The sequence below is a fragment of the Calypte anna genome, unplaced genomic scaffold (assembly GCF_003957555.1).
Source record: "Calypte anna isolate BGI_N300 unplaced genomic scaffold, bCalAnn1_v1.p scaffold_86_arrow_ctg1, whole genome shotgun sequence".
NCBI classification, from domain to species: Eukaryota; Metazoa; Chordata; class Aves; order Apodiformes; family Trochilidae; genus Calypte; species Calypte anna.
The window spans coordinates 342,882-361,557 of record NW_022045534.1 but is presented as its reverse complement, the minus strand read 5'-3'; the positions used below and the strand labels follow the sequence as shown (position 1 = coordinate 361,557).

The 18,676-nt window shown below is 63.4% G+C and overlaps 1 protein-coding gene across 1 annotated transcript; it reads left to right on the top strand.

Annotated features, from left to right (window-relative positions):
• Nucleotides 1-1,092: 1,092 nt before the first annotated feature.
• DNMT3A (DNA methyltransferase 3 alpha) lies at nucleotides 1,093-14,046 on the top strand. The gene is given in 20 exon segments (XM_030468849.1): nucleotides 1,093-1,120; nucleotides 1,603-1,652; nucleotides 2,101-2,247; nucleotides 5,823-6,041; nucleotides 6,143-6,301; nucleotides 6,391-6,498; nucleotides 7,087-7,243; nucleotides 7,890-8,039; nucleotides 8,179-8,223; nucleotides 8,719-8,798; nucleotides 9,194-9,306; nucleotides 9,891-10,070; nucleotides 10,587-10,672; nucleotides 11,069-11,214; nucleotides 11,512-11,660; nucleotides 11,662-11,839; nucleotides 12,399-12,484; nucleotides 12,970-13,039; nucleotides 13,323-13,441; nucleotides 13,654-14,046. Coding segments are annotated over 19 exon segments (2,340 nt in total). The 5' UTR covers nucleotides 1,093-1,120; nucleotides 1,603-1,646; the 3' UTR covers nucleotides 13,796-14,046.
• The last annotated feature ends 4,630 nt before the right edge of the window (nucleotides 14,047-18,676 follow it).

The following is an 18,676-nucleotide window of genomic DNA, read 5'->3' as shown; positions in this document are numbered from 1 at the left end:
GGTGCCATGGCAGGATGTCTGCACCAGCAGGGTGCCAGCCTGTGGTGTCCCAGCCCTGCGGTTGCCTTGGCAGTGTGTCCTGGTCCTGAGGATGCCACCTCCAGACATCCTGGTCCTGCGAGTGCCATGGGGTCTGGGGGTGGGTGGGTGGTCCCCATGGTGTCACAGCAGTGTGTCTGTGTCCCGGGGACTCTGTGGCCCCATGTCCTCAAGGTGCCATTGTAGCCCTGACCCACCCTGCAGGCAGCTGCAGCCTGGTGACCCTGAGATGCTGCTGGTGGCACTTGGTCTTTTTGTCACTTTTGGTCCCCAGCCTGTCCCTACATGGTGGAGCTGCAGCCCTGGGGGTGGGAGCTGTGGTTCTGGGGTGCTGCCTGGGTCTGGGGACAGGGTCTGGGTGGCTGTGCCGAGGTGGTGGTTTGGTGGTGGTCGTTTGGTGATGTTTTGGTGGTGGTGGTTTGGCATCTCCTTCCATAGAATCAAGAAATCATTTTGGTTGGAAAAGCCGCTCCAGAGCATCCAGTCCCAACCATCAACCCAGCAGTGCCCAGGCCACCCTCATCCCCACATCCCCAGGGGTTGCTCTGAAACCCCTCCAGGCATGATGGGGACTCCAGCCCTGCCCTGGGCAGCCTGGCCCAGGCCCTGACAACCCTTTCCAGGCAGAAATCATTCCCAAGCTCCAACCTAAACCTCCCCTGGCACAACTTGAGGTGTGCCAAAGGTTCCTCTCAGCCCATGGAGTGCCACCTCCCACCTCCATCCCTGCAGGTGGAGAGCAGTGACAGCCCCAAGGACACCGCAGCTGTCCCCAAGTGCCCAGAGGTGCCCCCGGCCGAGCCGCTGCCCAACGGGGAGGTGGAAGGGGACGGTGGTGGTCAGTGGAAAGAAGGTGGTGGTGGCAGCAGCCCCAAGGGCGGGCGGGCGGAGGAGGAAGAGGAGGAGGAGGAGGAAGAGGAGACGGAGAGCCTGGGGGAGGGGGAGGCGGGCCGGGGGCTGGAGAACGGGCGCTGCACCCCCAAGGAGGGGCTGGACCCCCCGGCTGAGGAGGGGGAGACAGTCCCCTCGGACCCCCAGAAGAAACGTGGGAGGAGGAAACTGCTGGAAGGCACCGAGAAGAGTAAGAGAGGGTCTGGGGACACGGAGACGGGTGGTGGGTGGGCTGGGGGACACGGGGAGGGAGAGGGGCTGAGACCCCCGGGCTGTGGGGTGGGGACAGGGGTATTGTCCCCTCCTGGGTGGGCCTGGGCCCCGCAGGGACTGCTCCCCCAGACCCCCCTGCTCCCCAAGCCCCCCCAGGCCCTCTGGACCCCCTGGGTCTCCCAGAACCCATGGACCCCCTGGAACTCCTGGGCCCTCAGGAGCCCTCAAGACCCCCTGACCTCCTGTGCCTCCAAACCCTCCCCCTGGACCCCTGGATCCCCCTAGACCCCCAACTGGGGTGCAGGGTGCAGCCAGCTGAGGTCCCAGCACCCATTGTCCCCTGGGAGCAGGGCCCAAGCCCCTCACCCAGCTGGGGGGTCCTTTGTCTCCCCCCTGTGAGGTTGGGGGTCCCTGGGCAGAGCCAACCCCCCCAGCTAACAGCCCCTCTGCTCCCTGCAGGCAACAAGGAGGAGAAGGAGGAGAACAACTTCGACAGCCTGAAAATGGAGGCAAGTGCAGGCGGGGGGACCCTGCGGGACCCTCACCCCAGGAACCCCACAACCAGCACCCCTGGACCCCTGGGACCTCCCACCCTTCCCATGGCTCCAGCACCCCAGTGGTGGCCATGGTGGTGCTGTGGCCATGTCCCTCCCTTTCTCTATGGTTCCACCACCCCATGGGGACCATGGCCATGTTGGCACCATGTCCCTCACCCTCCCCATCCCGGTGGTGGCCATGGTGCTGCCAGGGCTGTGTCCCCCATTTTATGGCTCCACCTGCCCACTGGTGTCCATGGTGGCATTGGGACCGTGTCCCTCACCCTCTCTATGGTTCCCCCACCCCAGTGGTGTCCGTGGTGGTTCCAAGGCTGAATCCCCCACCCTCCCACGTCTCCCCCAGCCCAGTGGTGGCAGTGGCAGTGGTGTGGCCGTGTCCCTGACCCCGGTGTCCCCGCAGGGCTCCCGGGGGAGGCTGCGTGGTGGTCTGGGCTGGGAGTCGAGCCTGCGGCAGCGCCCGGTACAACGTCACACCTTCCAGGCTGGGGACCCCTACTACATCAGCAAGAGGAAGAGGGACGAGTGGCTGGCACGCTGGAAGAGGGAGGTGAGGGACACCCCAGGGGGACATGGGGTGGGCTGTGGGGTGCTGTCCCTCTGCACCCAGCCCCTCGGGGTGCTGCTGGATGCAGAGCTCAGGGTGGATGGCCTGGGAGTGCCACAGCTCCTTGTCCTGCTCCTGAGGTGTCATGTTGGTGGGTCCTGGGCCTCATGGTGTCACCTCCATGTGTCCTGGTTCTACAAGTCCTGAGGGTGCCATGGCCATGAGTCCTGGGCCTCGTGGTGTCACCTCATTCTGTCTTGTCCCTGGAGGTGCCATGGCACTGTGTCCTCGACCCAAGGGTGTTGTGGCACTGTGTCCTTGTCCTGAGATTGACATTGTTGGGTGTCCTGGTCCTGAGGGTGCCATGGCACCATGTCCTGGTCCCGGGGGCTTCAGGGCCATTTGTCCCGGCCATGGAAGTGTCATGGTGTTGTGTCCTTCTCCTGAGGACCTCACGGCATCATGTCCCAGTTCTGAGTGTCCCCATGGGGCACAGGGCATGTGCTGGATGTGGCACTGGTGACTTCCCCTCCAGGAGGTCCTCGGGCCTGTCACTTGTCACCTCTGGTGTGTTTTTAGCCAGCAAAGCCACCAGCCATGTCCCCTGTCCCTGGACAGAGCACAGCCACCATGGCAGGGACACCCAGACCTGAGGTGGGGCAGGGTGGTCCCAGCAGCCCTGTGGGGGCAGGGATGGGGACAGCCTGGTCCCCTCCAGCTGGGACCAGAGCCAGAACTGATGGACCCAGGCACTGGGGCTGATGGGTCCATGATGGGACACCCTGGGGACAGCACAGCACCTGACCCTATGGGTTCTGTGGGCAGGGATGGGGGGAGACAAGGACTGGATAGGGATGGGGGGAAGGGGATGGGATGGGGATGGGGGTGGGGGGAAGGGGATGGAGATGGGGATGGAGATGGAGATGGGGATCAGGATGAGAATGGGGATGGGGATGGGATGGGGATTGGGATGGGGATGGGGATGGGATGGGGGTGGGGCTGGGGATGGAAGTAGAGTTGAAGATGGGGCTGGGATGGGAGTGGGGAAGGGACGGGATGAAGCTGGAGATGTGGTGGGATGAGGATGGGAACAGAACAGGGAGTGACAGGGGAGCAGATGGGATGGGATGGGATGGGATGGGATGGGATGGGATGGGATGGGATGGGATGGGATGGGATGGGATGGGATGGGCTGAAGAAGGGAATGGGGTGGAACTCGAGCTGGGGTAAGAAGTGGAGGGGTGGGACAGGGACAAGGACAGGGTGTGGAGCTGGAGGTGGGGCAGGGACAAGGATAAGGACTGGGGGTGAGGCTGGGCTGGAACTGGAGATGCTGGGGGTGGGCCTCGTCCCCAGGGCAGGATTGTCTGTCCCCCCCCCAGCTCTGCTCGGCCCTAACGACCCTGGATGGGACATTTCCTCCCCCTGCCCCCCGGGCAATCGTCACCTTTGTGCCACCCGCCTGTCCCTGCCCGGGGACAATTCCTGTCCCGATGGCTCTGTCCCAGGTCCCCAGAGCAGCTTTGTGTCCCGGGGGGTGCTGGCAGGGGGGGGGGTGCGACAGCCATGTGTCCCTTTGTCCCCACCTGGGGGTGACATGTGCCCCGGGTGGGAGCTGGGGGGTCGTGGGGGGCTCCAGGGGTGTTGGTGTCCCTGCGCTGGGACATGTGGCTGGTTGGGGACATCCCACTGCTGGGGGGATGCTGCAGGAGGGGACTGGGATGGCTGGGCACAGACCAGTGACATACTGGTGGGCTGAACTGGGCCATGTGGTTCCAGACCAGTCCAGTATTGGTCTGTGCCATGGGGTTGGTTGAACTGGGCCACGCTGTCCCAGACCAGTTCCATACTGGGATGTGCTGATGGGTTGAACTGGGTGATGTGGTCCTGGACCAGTCTGGTACTGGTGTGTGCTGATGAGCTGAAGTGGGTGATATGTTCCTGAACCGGGCCGGTACTGGTGCATGGGGATGTGCTGAACTGGGCCGTGTGGTTCTAGACCAGTCCAGTACTGGTCTGTGCCAGTGGGATGAACTGGGCCGTGCGGTCCCATACCAGTCCAGTACGGGTGTGTGGCGCTGGGCTGAACTGGTCCCAGCCCAATTTCCCCCATGGGTTGAACTGGTGCATGTGGGTCGGCGCCAGCCAGTCCCCGACTGGTGCCACCGGTGCCTCCCGGGCCGGGGGGTTCGGAGCCCGCGGGCGGATTCCTGTGGGCCCGGCCCAGCCCACCGGGGGGGAGGGGGGGCGGGGGTCGCGTCCCCGCACAAAAGGAGGCACCAGCCCCCACCCCGGCACAGCCTCAGCCTGAGCACCGCCGGACCGGACCGGCACCCGAACACCGGGGGGGACCGAGCGGCACCGGGCACGGGGTGAGAGCCGGACCCAGGGGAACCGAGATGAACCGAGCCGACATGAAGGGGGCCGAGATGAACCGAGCCGGGTCGGGATGAACCGGGCCGGGACAGGTCGAGATGAGATGAACCGGGCCGAGGCGAACCGAGCCGGGCTGGGACAAACCGAGATGAATGGAGACAAGATGAACCGGGCCGGGCAGAGCTGAACCGAGCCGAGCTGGGACGAGCCGAGGTTAACCGAACCGTGCTGTGCCGAGATGAACCGGGCCGGGGCGAACCGAGCCAAGCCGAGCTGAACAGAGCCAGGCCCGGACAAACCGAGCTGTACCGGGTCCAGTGGTACCGATCCGGGCCGGGCAGCCCGAGTGTCCCGGTGTCCCGGTGCCGATGCGGGTCGGGGGCTGCAGGGGGGTCCGTGGGGGGGTCGCCCCGCGCTGTCCCCCCGTGGCGGCCCCTCCCGCCGCAGCCAACCGCGGGCCCGGGCTGCGCCATGTGACCGGGCGGCAGACAAAGGCCCGCGGGCCCCGCCGGACGGGACGGGACGGGACGGATCGGTTCGGCACAGCTCGGTCCGGCACGGCCCACTGCGGCTCCCAGCCCGCATGGGTAGGTGGCACCGTGGGGAGGGCGGTTTTGCCTGGCCCGGCTCGGTTCGGTCCGGCGTGGATTCGAGTCATGGGCTCATTCGGCTCATTCAGTTCGAGCTCGGTTCGGCTCCGTCCGGACCGGTTTCGCGGAGGGCGATCCGCGCCCGGCCGAGCTCTGTCTCCGGGGGGGCCGCAGAGCCCAGCTCGGTTCTGTTCATCCTTGGCCCCGTTCTGTCCTAGTTCTGCCTCCGGGCTCTGTTCCGGTTGTGTCCCAGCCGGTCCCGCTCGGTTCCGGACCCTCAGTCCGGAGGCGGGGGGACAGCAGTGACACGGGGGAGGGGGGGACATTGGGTGGCTCCAGGGCTGGTGACGGGGGGGGGTGTCAGGGGCCACGGGTGTCCCAGCTCCTCGGGGGGACACACGCAGCTGCCACCTCCCCCCACCCCGGTTCCCCCGGCAACTCTGAGCCGCCCTGACCGCAGAGGGAAACTGAGGCACGGCAGTAGGGTGGGGAGGGGAGCTGGGTTTGGGGGGGGTCCAGGTGTGCCTCCCGCGCCTTGCCGAGGCTTGGGGGGGGGGCTGCCAGCTTCGCGCGGGGGTCCCTGACCTCCCCCCGTGTCCCCGCTGTCCCCAGGCGGAGAAGAAGGCGAAGGTGATCGCCGTGATGAACGTGGTGGAGGAGCTGCCGCGGGCCGAGCCGCAGAAGGAGGAGGAGGCCACCAGCCCCCCCCTCGCCGCCCAGCAGCCCACCGACCCCGCCTCCCCCAACGTGGCCACCACCCCCGAGCCCGCGGTGGCCGAGGCTGGCGACAAGAACACCTCTAAGTCGGCCGACGACGAGCCCGAGTACGAGGTGAGGGCGAGGGGAGGAGGGATGCTTGGAGGGGGACACCCCCCTCCCCCCCCCATGGTCACCCCGGTGACGTGGATGATGTCCCCCGGGTGGTGGCACAGGACGGCCGGGGCTTCGGGATCGGGGAGCTGGTGTGGGGCAAGCTGCGGGGCTTCTCCTGGTGGCCCGGGCGCATCGTGTCCTGGTGGATGACGGGACGGAGCCGGGCGGCCGAGGGCACCCGATGGGTGATGTGGTTCGGCGACGGGAAGTTCTCGGTGGTAAGTGGTGGGGAGACACCCCCCAAAACCAACAAAAGGCCTGGTCCCCAAGTGTCCCCACCTTCCAGCGGCCACCTCCTGCCCCCCAGGTCTGCGTGGAGAAGCTGCTGCCCCTCAGCTCCTTCGCCAGCGCCTTCCACCAGGCCACCTACAACAAGCAGCCCATGTACCGCAAGGCCATCTACGAGGTGCTGCAGGTGGGCACCCCGGGGACACCCCGGGGACATCGGATGGGGGTGACACGAGGTGTGGGTGGCACTGGATGCAGGTGACAATAGGTGTGGGTGACACTGAATGCGGGTGACATCGGCTGTGGTTGACATTGGCTCCGGGTGACACCAGCCATGGGTGACATCAACTGTGGGTGACACTACCTGCGGGTGACACTGGCTGTGAGGTGGCACCTGTGGTGGGTGCCACACTGGGTGTGGGTGACACTGGGTGTGGGTGTCACAAGCCATGACACGGCAACACCCCCCCAGCACCAGGAGGTTAAGGTGACACAGGCAGCTGCCCCTCCCCCGGATCGGGCCCTCCTGTGCCCAGCAGTCTCCAGGGGGGGCTCAGGGCGTCTATTAAAAAGGGGGGGGTGTCCTGGGGACCCCCTGAGGGGGCTCTAGGGGTCCCTGGGATCTCTTGTCCCTATGGGGTCTCAGCTGGGGGGAGGTTAGGGTTTCTGGGTGTTGTGGGCAATGGGGAGGGGTCCTGCCTTGCTGGGGGTCCAGGCAGTGCTGGGGGGGTGTCAGGGCCCCCTGGGTGGGTGGGTGACAGCCAGACCCCCACAGGTGGCGAGCAGCCGGGCAGGGAAGATCTTCCCAGCGTGTCCTGAGAACGATGAATCCGACACCTCCAAGGTGGTGGAGATCCAGAACAAGCAGATGATCGAGTGGGCCCTGGGGGGCTTCCAGCCCTCTGGCCCCAAGGGCCTGGAGCCCCCCGAAGGTGAGGGGAGGAAGGAGGGTGACCCCCGGGGTGGCCTTGGCGAGTGTCCCTTGCTGGTCCCTCACCTCCCAGTCCCTTGTCTGGGGGGTGGAAGGTCACCCTGTGGGGTGTGGGACCACCGGAATCCCCAGATGGGACCTCCCTGATGAGGTGGGACCCCACTGATATGGGAGACCCTATGGATGGGACCTCCCTGATGGGGCCCCTGAAGAGATGGGACCCCATGAATAGGACGTTGCTGGTGGGACATCAGGGATGGGACCCTAGGGATTTGACCCCGCTGATGTGGGACCCCCCCTGATAGGACACCATGGATGGGACATTTCTGGTGGGACACGGGGAATGGGACCCTGCTGGTGGGACCCCAGGAGTGTGATCCCACTGATACGGGACCCTCCTGATGGGACACTATGGATGGGAGAACTCATGGATGGGACCTCCCTGATGGGACCCCATGGATGAAACCCCACTGGTGGGTCCCCCAGAGATGAGACCCCCAGAAATGGAACCCCACTGATGGGACCCCCGCTGAGGACACCCTAGTGATGGGACCCCTCCCCGATGGGAACCTAGTGTCAGGACCCCAGAGATGGGACCCCAGAGCTGGGACCCTGCTGAGGGGTCCCCACTGATGTGACCCCCCCAGAGGAGCGCAACCCCTACAAAGAAGTTTACACAGAGATGTGGGTGGAACCCGAAGCAGCTGCCTACGCCCCACCCCCCCCCGCCAAAAAGCCCCGAAAAAGCACAACAGAGAAGCCCAAGGTCAAGGAGATCATCGACGAACGCACCCGAGGTACCCCCGGGGGGTCCCTGAACACACTCCCACCCCCATGGGGCGTTGGGGGAGGGCATCACCCTACTGGGGGGGCTGGCAGAGCCCTGTGCCTCCCCCCCCTCCCGGGGGTCTCTTCCTGACCCCCCTCTCCCCGCAGAGCGTTTGGTGTACGAGGTGCGGCAGAAGTGCAGGAACATCGAGGGTGAGTGTGGGGCTGGGGGGGACACTGCACCCCTGGATGGGGGGACACTGCATTCCTGGCTGGGGGGACACTGCACCCCTGGATGGGGGGGAGGACACTGCATTCCTGGCTGGGGGGGGGGGACACTGCACCCCTGGATGGGGGACACTGCACACTTGGATGGGGGGGACACTGCACCCCTGTCTGGGGGGACACTGCACCCCTGGATGAGGGGGGGGGACACTGCACCCCTGGATGGGGGGAAGGGCTCAGCTGGGCCAGGATGGTGACCAGGACCCTTGGGAGGCTGGGGGGGGGGGTGGTGGGACCCCTGCCCTGCTGACCCCAGGGTTGGTCCCCATTGCACCCCAGAGGCTGTCCCAGGGGAGGGGGCAAAGCTGGGGGGTCCCAGAGCAGGGGGGTCTGCAGGATCCAGCCCCAGGGGGGAGTGTTTGCAGGGGGCAGCAGGGGGGGGGAGGCCCTGGGGGTAACGTGTCCCCTCCTGCCTCCCCCCAGACATCTGCATCTCCTGTGGGAGCCTCAATGTCACCCTGGAGCACCCCCTGTTCATCGGGGGAATGTGCCAAAACTGCAAGGTAGGGCGGGGGGCACCAGGGGCCTGCACCCCCAGACCAGCATCACCCGTGTTCCCCTCCTGAGCTCCCCATCCCTGGCATTCCCATCCCAGCACCACCACCATGTCCATCCCACATTCCCATCCTGCTGTCCCCATCCCAGCATTCCTGCTGTCCTTAGAATCCCTGGCATCCTGGTTCTGGCTTCACCAGCACCCCCATCCTGCTGTCCCCATCCCTCCATTCTTGTTGTCCCTGGAATTGGTGGCATCCCCATCCTTACAGCCATGGCATCCTGCTGTCCCCATCCTGCCACCCCTGTTCCAGCATCCCCCACATCCTGACACCCCCATCCCGTTGTCCCCCCCCCACCCCATGGTGCCACCAGTGTCCCCCTGATGCCGTGTCCCCCCCAGAACTGCTTCCTGGAGTGTGCCTACCAGTACGATGACGATGGGTACCAGTCCTACTGCACCATCTGCTGCGGCGGCCGGGAGGTCCTCATGTGTGGCAACAACAACTGCTGCAGGTCTGGACACGGGGCTGGGGGCAACGGGGTCCTGATGGGGGGCTGGGATGAGCTGGTGGCACCCGGGGAGGGGCTGGAACATTTTGGTGCTGTCCCAGTCCCTCTGTGGGGCTGTGGGAGGTGCAGGTCCCAGCCACGGGGATGGCTGTGGGGCAGGGGAGGGCTGGGCAGTGGGGCTGAGGGTCCTGGTGGGTCCCAGTTGGAGGGTCCCAGTTTGCCCCCCTGCTGCTGGCCCTAGGGGGTCCTGGGGGTCCCTCTCCCCCCCAAGCCTTCCCTGTGATCACCACACCCCTGACCCATCCCCATGTGCCCTCCCCATCCCCCTCTGCCCTTTCCCTGTGACCCCAACCTTCTGGCTGCCCCCCCTGCCCCTTCTTCCCCACCTTCCCTGCCATGACCCATCCCCATCTTCCCCCACCCTCTTCCCGAGTCCCCCCCACCCTGCTGGATGCTGCCCTGACCTGTCCCCGTGGGTCCCCCCAACCCTCTGCCCTGTCCCCGGGTGTCCCCCACCCCCCGGGTGTCCCCCTGCCCTATCCCCACATCCCCCTGGCCTGTCCCCACGTCTCCCCGCTGCCCCCCAGGTGTTTCTGCGTGGAGTGTGTGGATCTGCTGGTGGGCCCGGGGGCAGCAGCCGCGGCCATCAAGGAGGATCCCTGGAACTGCTACATGTGCGGCCCCCGGGGGCTGCAGGGGCTGCTGCGGCGCCGCGAGGACTGGCCCGCCCGGCTCCAGATGTTCTTTGCCAACAACCACGACCAGGAGTTCGTGAGTGACCCTGCACCCCCCTCACACCTCCTGCAGCCCCCTCTCACCACGTCTGCACCCCCCTCACCCCCGTATCCCCTCCTCACCCCCAGCACCCCCACCCTGCTCATCCCTAGGACTCTCCTCACCCCCAGGGACTCTGCAGACCCCAGAGACTCCCTGTGGACCCCCCAGCCCCCCTCCTGATCCCCAGGATCCCCCCAGTGACCCTTAAGACCCTCCTGAACCCCCTGGAAGCCTCCAATGACCCCCCCATGGAGCCCCCCTGTAACCCCTAAAAGCCTCCTGAACTCCCTGGAACCCCCCCAGTAAGGCCCCAGGACCCCCCAGTGGAAACCCCCAGTGACCCCTGGACCCCCTCCTGACCCCCTGCTGCCCCCTGTCCCCTCCTGCCCCCCATCTCAAATGCCCCTATGTCCCCACTGCCCCCCATGTCCCCTTGTGACCCCCATTTCCCCACCCCTCACTGTCCCCACGTTGTCCCCACTGCTTGACACCCCCCTGCCCCCCAGGACCCCCCCCAAGGTGTATCCCCCCGTGCCAGCTGAGAAGAGGAAACCCATCCGGGTGCTCTCGCTCTTCGATGGCATCGCCACAGGTGGGTGGGGGTCCCGCAGGTCCTGGGGGGGGTCCCACAGGTCAGGGGGGTTCCAGACCCTGCTGTGAGGTGTAGTGGGGGTTCAGGACTTGAGGGGGGCCCCCAGCCACCTGACTTTGGAGCAGGGAGGGGGGGCTGCAGGGGTTCCCTGCAGGTGGGGGGGGCATGGCAAGGGGATGGGGGTCTGGGGGGGGGTTCAGGGGAACCAGAGGGGGTTTGTGGTCCCCCTGCCCACCCACCCTCCCCCTCCTGGTGATGCTGAAGGACCTGGGTGGGCTATGGGGCTCGTGGTGCCGGGGGTCACATTAGGGGGATGGGGGTGTCCCGGGGGCATTCAGGTAAAGCTGGGGGGCCTGGGGGGTCCGTGTCCCCCCTGCCCACCCCCCCTCCCCACAGGCCTGCTGGTGCTGAAGGACCTCGGCATCCAGGTGGACCGGTACATCGCCTCCGAGGTGTGTGAGGACTCCATCACCGTGGGCATGGTGCGGCACCAGGGAAAGATCATGTACGTCGGCGACGTCCGCAACGTCACCCAGAAACACGTACGTCCCCTGGGAGGGGTCCCACGGACACCCTGCTGTCCCCACAGCCCACTCGCTGTCCCTAGAGCCCCCGCAATTATCCCTACGGCCATCCTGATGTCCCCATAGCCCCCCCAGCGTCCCCACGGCCACCCCGATGTCCCCACGGCCACCCTGTCCCCAGGGTGGGTCCTATCCCTCCTCCCACATCTCTGCCCGCTTTGTGCCCTCCCTGTCCCACTGCCGCCCTCTCCCCACGTCCCCCCTGGCTGTCCCCTGGGTGGTGGCAGGGGTCCCACGGCCCTGTCCCCATTGCAGATCCAGGAGTGGGGCCCCTTTGACCTGGTGATCGGGGGCAGCCCCTGCAACGACCTCTCCATCGTCAACCCGGCCAGGAAGGGGCTCTACGGTGAGTGAGTGTCCCCAGGGCCACCACCGCTGCTCCCCCGGCCCCTGGTGCTGACCCAGACCCCCCTCTGTCTGTGTCCCCCCCCCAGAGGGCACCGGGCGCCTCTTCTTCGAGTTCTACCGCCTGCTCCACGAGGCCCGGCCCAAGGAGGGGGACGACCGACCCTTCTTCTGGCTCTTTGAGAACGTGGTGGCCATGGGGGTCAGTGACAAGAGGGACATCTCGCGCTTCCTGGAGGTGGGTGACAGGGGGAACGGGTGATGGTGGGGTCCAGGTGGGTGTTGGGATCCCAGTACAGGTGGTGGGATCCAGGTGATGGTGGGGTCCTGGTGGACAGTGGGGTCCCATCAGATGATGAGGTCCTCATGGGTAGTGGGATCCCAGCTTGAGTTCCAGTGGGTGGTGGGGTCCAGGAATCAGTGGGGTCCCAGCAGGAGATGGGGTCCCAGTGGGTAGCTGGGGTCTCAGTATAACTTGGGGGGGTGTCAGTGGGCGAGAGGGGCCCTGCTGGGGAAGTCCTGCTGGGTCCCACGTCCTGCTGGGGAAGTGTGGGGGTCCTGGTGATGGAGGGGGGGTAAATGACAGTGGAGTTCCAGCGGTTCCCAGTGGGTGGTGGGATCCAGGCAGTTGGTGGGGTCCTGGTGGGGGTCCCAGGGATGATGGGGTGGTGGCTTGTCCCATTATGGGTGTGAGAGGTCCCAATGGGTGGGTAGGATCCAGGTGATGGTGGGGTCCCAATGGGTGGGTGGGTGGGTGGGAGGGGTCTCTGCCCCCCCTGACCACCTCCCCTCTCCAGTCCAACCCGGTCATGATCGATGCCAAAGAAGTCTCCGCCGCGCACCGGGCACGGTACTTCTGGGGGAACCTCCCCGGGATGAACAGGTTGGTGACAGCCCCCCAGCACTGAGACCCCTGAGCACCGAGACCCCTGAGCACTGAGACCCCTGAGCACTGAGACCCCCAGTACTGAGACCCCCCCAGCACTGAGACCCCTGAGCACTGAGACCCCTGAGCACTGAGACCCCCCCCAGCACTGAGACCTTCCCGACCCCAGAAGAGGCTGCAGGAAGGGCCAGACCCCCGGGCTCCCCCCATCCCAGGTGTGCCTGAGGGTCCTGGGGGGGAGCTCAGCACCCCCCGAACACCCCGAGTTGTGTCCTCTGTGGAGGGATGGGGTGTCTTGGGGCTGTCCCCTGTGTCCCTGCTGGTGGTACACAGCTGTGGGCCATGGGGACGGGGCCACCACCTGCCACAGCCCCACAAAACGGCCTCGCCTCCCCCGACCTCTGTCTGGAGAGTGGGGGACAAGATGGGGACAGGGTGGGGATGTGGCACTGCCACCCCATGCCCACCCTGTGTCCCCCCAGGCCACTCGCCTCCACCGTCAACGACAAGCTGGAGCTGCAGGAGTGCCTGGAGCACGGCAGGATAGCCAAGGTCAGCAGGGACAGGGGGACACCACGGGCATGGGGGGGCAGTGGGGACATGGCCAGGGGGGTGGGGGGGATGTTGCATGGCCAAGGGGGTGGTGGGGACATGGCCGAGGGGACAGTGGGGACATGGCCATGGGGACATTGGGTTCCCAGCCCCCTTGGGCTGCCAGGGAGGTGTCCCCTGAGGGCAGAGCAGGGCTGTGGCTGTGTCCCCCCAGGGTGGGGGCCGGGGGGGTCTCTGTGTCCCCCCTGTCCCCGGCATGACCGCCCCATGTGTGTCCCCCCAGTTCAGCAAAGTGCGGACCATCACCACGCGCTCCAACTCCATCAAGCAGGGCAAGGACCAGCACTTCCCCGTCTTCATGAACGAGAAGGAGGACATCCTGTGGTGCACGGAGATGGAGAGGTACCCCCTGGGACCCCCCCAAAACCTGTCTGCGTCCCCTCCAAAAAACAAAACCACAAAACCAAAGCATCAGCAGCAGTGCCAAAAATCCACAAAAAAACCCCAAAAATATCAAGAAAAAAAAACAAGGGGGAAAAGCCCCATAATTATAGGATTTGTGGGGGGGTTTGGAGGTGGGAGGGTCAGGTTGTAATTGTGCCACCCCCCCGCAGGGTCTTTGGGTTCCCCGTGCACTACACGGATGTGTCCAATATGAGCCGCCTGGCCCGGCAGCGGCTGCTCGGCAGGTCCTGGAGCGTCCCCGTCATCCGCCACCTCTTCGCTCCCCTGAAGGAATATTTTGCCTGCGTTTAGAAAACCAACAAAAAACAAAGCAAAACAAACCACGCAGAAAAATCAACGAATCAACCCCAACAAAAAGGAAAAAAAGGAAAAAAAAAAAGTATAAAAGGGACGGGGGACAAGGAACTGGTGACACACAGACAGAGCGAGTCAGAAACAAACACAAAACCAAACCACCGAGCCCCATCCACGCCGAGAGGAGTGAAAGGAAAACAAGAATTTTAAAGGAAAAAAAAAAAAAAAAAGGAAAAAAAAAAAACCAACCAAAAAAGATGGAATGAGAGAGAAGAGTCAGCACCCGGCAGAGGGACCCCCGGCACGCAGCGTCTCCCGAGCCAGAGTGGCCTCTCCTGAGCCCCCCCATGTGCAGCTTTGAGCCTCTTGCAAACAAACAAACAAACAAACAAACACACCCAGGAAAAAGAAAAAAAGGACAAAAAAAAAAATGCAGCCCACCAATGAAAAAATGGAATATGAGGAAAAAAAACAACATGAAGAGGAAACGGGAAAAAAGCAAACCAGAACAACAAAAAACCAAAACAATTTTTTTAATTATTATTTTTTAATTTTTTTTTCCTTTCTTTTTTTTTTTTTTTTGAGAGGGGGGGGTTTCACCTTTTTGAACACCCCTGGCTCCCTCCTGGCTGGGTTCTTCTGCTGGTTCCTGCTGCCTGGAGGTGGGGGGAAAGAACCACCAGCTGCTGGGGGAGAGCCCCAAATCGTCACAGAAATGACAAAAAAACCCAAGACGACAAAACCCATCCCCTGCAGGGGGGCGGGGGGAGACGCTGGGGCCGGACCCTCCCCTCTGATTTTTTTTCCACCAGCACCAGGCTGCCGGCAGGGCAGCCCAGCCCCCCCCTCAGCCCCCCCCAGCCCGACCCTTCTTTTCTCCAGGATTTTTTGGGTGCCTACCACGGGAAAACCTTGAAGCAAGAAACCCCCACACCCCCCCAAGCCGCTGTTACCTCTTGTTTACAGTTCCGTGTCTCTGCCAGAGCTGCTGCTGGAGATGCTGACTCTCCGGGGGTCTCCGGGGGGGCTCCCTCCGAACCTCCCGGACTGCTCTACAACCGATTCTCATGGTGCTGACCCAGCCGGGACCGCAGCTCCCGCGGTGCCTTACGTGTGCCGGGCCTTGCCGAGCGGGAGGGGGCCGGGAAGGGTCTCTGCTCCCCCAGCCCCACTCATGCAATAACCTTGAGGTTTTTGGGTTTGTTTTTTTCTTTTGTTTCAGATTTCCTCCTTTTTTTTTCTTTTTTTTCCTTTTCCTTCCCCAAACACACACACACACACACACACAAACCCCTTCTAACTTCAAACAGGCAGCGCTGCCCACCCCCGGTGCCACCGCCCTGACACCCCGGTGATGACAGCCCTGCCCCGGACGCCCCCAAACAAACGTACTGGTGCTGTTCTGGCGTCCCCGGTGCTGGTTCCGTGTGTGTGTGTGTGTGTCCCCTCCCTCCATGTCCCCCCGTGTCGTCCCCTCCCCCCAGTCCCGGGGGTCCCGTCCCGGGGGTCCCATCCCGGGGTTCTCGCCCCGGGGGTCCCGGCCCGGTGCTGTGCGATGGGTGCTGCAAGGTTTGGGTCTTGCCATAACAAAACAACCACAAAACAACAAAACTAAATCAAAACCACAAAAGCTGTGGTGGTGCCGGCATGGCGCGGGGGGGTTGGGCTGGGGCTGGGCTGGTGGTGTCGGTGCTGGAGTTGGTGGTTGCTGGGTGCCGGTTCGGTGCTGTTTGGGTCCCGTGTGTCCCCGGCCCCTGGTGCTACACCCGCGGGGCTGCGGGGGGCCGTGTCTGGTGTTCGGGGTGCCCCGCGGGGCAGGCAGGGTGCTGGGGGATGGTGCTATTGTCTGGCAGCTTGGGTGCCGCGGTGGGTCCGGGGCATCGCCCCCCGCCCCCGGTACCCCCCCGGCGGGGCGGCCGGACTGGTGCTACGGCGCGGGGGTCGCGGTCCCACCGTGGGCTCTTCTCTAACTGTGAAAGGTGTCGGGGTCCCGCCGGGCCGGGCTCGGTGCCGGGTGCTGGTCTATGGCAACGAGCCCCCCCCTCCCCGGGGCCGGGGGTGCTGGGGGTCCCCCCCCCACGCCTGGTGCTACCGGGGGTCCGGCGGCCCCTCTGGCGGTGGGGGGGGGCGGGCGGAGGGACACGGCCCCCCGGGGGTGCTGAGCTCCCGTCCGTGTCCCCATGGCCGGGGTCCTGCTGCGGGGAGGGGGGGTTGAAGCGCAAACCCCCCCCCGGGCCGCAGGGGCCTGGCATAGTCCTGGGGCAGGGGTGGGGGTCCCGGGGGACCCCCTGGTGCCGGCTCGGGGTGGTGTCAGCACAGCCCGTAGGGCTTCCGAACCCACTCCGGGCCCTGCGGTCGGGACGGCTGAGCTGGTGCTGGGTCCGGTACCGGGCTGGTGCTGGATCCGATGGTGCTGGAGCTGGTGTCAAATTGGATGCTGGATCCAATGCCAGGTTGGATGCCAGAGCCGGTTCTGGGTCTGGTGATGTTGGAGCTGGTGCTGGGTCTGAGGCTGGATCTGATTTGGAGCCGGTGCTGGTGCCGGATCCAATGGTGCTGGATCTGATGTTGGATCCAATGCCGGAGTCGGGGCTGGATCCAGTTGTGCTGGATCCAATGCCAGAGCTGGTGCTGGATCTGACGTCGGGGATGGTTCCAGATCAAATGATGCTGGAGCTGGTTCTGGTGCTGGAACTGGTTCTGGTGCCGTGTCGGCTGCTCCGTGGGGACCCTGGGGAAAAGTTTTGAGTTTTTACCGTACCCGACCGACATCTTTTTTTTTTTTTCTTTTTTCTTTTTCTTTTTTCCTTTTTTTTTCTTTTTTAATAAATAAATAAACAGAGACCTCGTGTTGCACAGCCCGAGCTGGGGGGGTGGCAACTACGACAAAAAAAAAAAAAAAAAAGTGAAAAAAAAAAAAAAAGCCTATAAATTCCTTCAGATCCGCCGAGGGAGCAGGGGACAAACACGGTGCTAAAACATTTTATTAAAAATATATATTGTTAAATTAAGTCTGCTGTCTGGACAATGACTGTTTGTTTTGTTTTCTTGTAGTGGAGTTTCAAAGAGCACTATTATTTTACTCTTATATATTATTATTAAAAAAAAAATAATTAAAAAAAAAAACTAGAAAAAACATAAAAAGAGGAAAAAAAAAATAAAAAAAAAAACAATCCGAAAAAAGGCATTTTAACTTTGTACTTGAAAACTAAACGAGAGATTTCCTGTGTTTTAGCCTAGGCATTGAAGTAGCTGACGCTTCCTATGTGTGGGGACTCATGTACTCATCCCGAGGGACAAAGCGGGCGTTCCGGTACCGGTACCCCCACCCATCCCCCGTCGGCTCAGCCGCACTCCCCCCCTACATTCCCGGCACCGCCGCGACCCCCCCCTTTTGCCCCAAAAAGCTTAAAAAAAAAAAAAAACTACCAACCAACCTACCCAACCATTTATCTCCCTTTCTCGGTTCGGTTCGGTTCGGTTCGGTTCTGTTCGTCCCGCCTGGGTTCTGTCGGTTTTGTTTTGTTTTTTTTAGGGTCGCTTCTCTATTTATTGCCGCCGGTCCGTGCCCCCCGGGCCCCCCCGCTGTCTGTGTGAGTATTGCTCGTGACTTTGCTGTTCGCAACTAATTAAACAAAGGTCAATTTGCGTGCCGCAGGTGTAGGAGTCTGTCCCGCCCTCCCCCGCCCATCGCCTCCTTTCTTTGCAGGTTTTGAGACTTTTTTTTGTTTGTTTTGTTTCGTTTCGGTTTGGTTTTTTTGGGTTTTTTTGTTTTTTTATATATTATTGTTGTTATTATTGTTATTTTTCTTTTTTTTTTTTTTCCTCCTTCGGTGCCCAGAAGAGTTTCTACTGCAGCCGAGCTCCTTCCTAATGTACTTGTGCTGGAGAACACTTGAATCAATGTACTGTTTGTGCAGAAAAAAAACCGAAAAAAAAACAGAAAAGAAAAAAAAAAGAGGGAAAAAAAAAAAAAAAAAAAAAAAAAAAAAAAAAAAAAAAAAAGAGGAAAAAAACCCAATCAAGCTGCTCGGAGGTGTCTGCTCTGTCGGGGGGGGAGGGTCCGGGTGAGGGGGGCATCGAAGGGGGGCAGGAGGTGATGGGACCCGGGGGGCAGAGGTGGTGGGGTCCTAGCACAGGGGGTGGGGGGTCCCGATGGGTAACAGGTCCAGGTGATGGTGGGATCCTGTTGGGGGGTGGGGGTCCGCGTGGGAGGGAGGGTCTGGTGGGCAGGGGGTGGTCCTGCTGTGTGGTGGGATCCAGCTGATGGGATGGGCCCTGGTGCCAGCAGATGAGGGCACGAGGGGGGGTCCCAAGGGATGGGGGGGTCCCAGTGTGGGTGGTGCAGGTGATGGGTGGCTGGGGGGCTTCGGGGGGGCTTGTTCTGGTGGGAGGGGAAGGGTGAGGTGGGAATGGTGGAGGTGTGGGGGGCGCCTGGGGATCAGCAGGTGATGGATCCCGAGGGGTACAGGGGGAGTCCAGCTGTGCCATCTGCTGCCAGGGGGTGCTGGGACACCCATATGGGGGGGGGGGGGCTCCAGGTGGGCATTTGAGTCACAGCAGGCAATAGAGGGGTCCTGTGAGAGGGGGGGAGAGTCCCCATGGGTGGTGGGGGTCCAGGCGATGGGGAGGACCTGGTGGTCCCAGGGGTGTTCCAGCAGGTGGTGGGGTCCCACTGATGATGGGGGCCCAACGGGTGGGGGATCTCAGTAGGGGTGGGGGGGTCCTGGCAATGGTGGGGTGCTGGTGGGTGGGTGCTGGGGTCCTAGCCAGGGTGTCAGTGGGGCCCAATGGGTGGTAGGGTCCCAGCATGGAGGTGGGGGTGTTCAGGGGATTGTGGGGTCCCAGCAGGCAGTGGGATCTCAGGGGGTGGTGGGG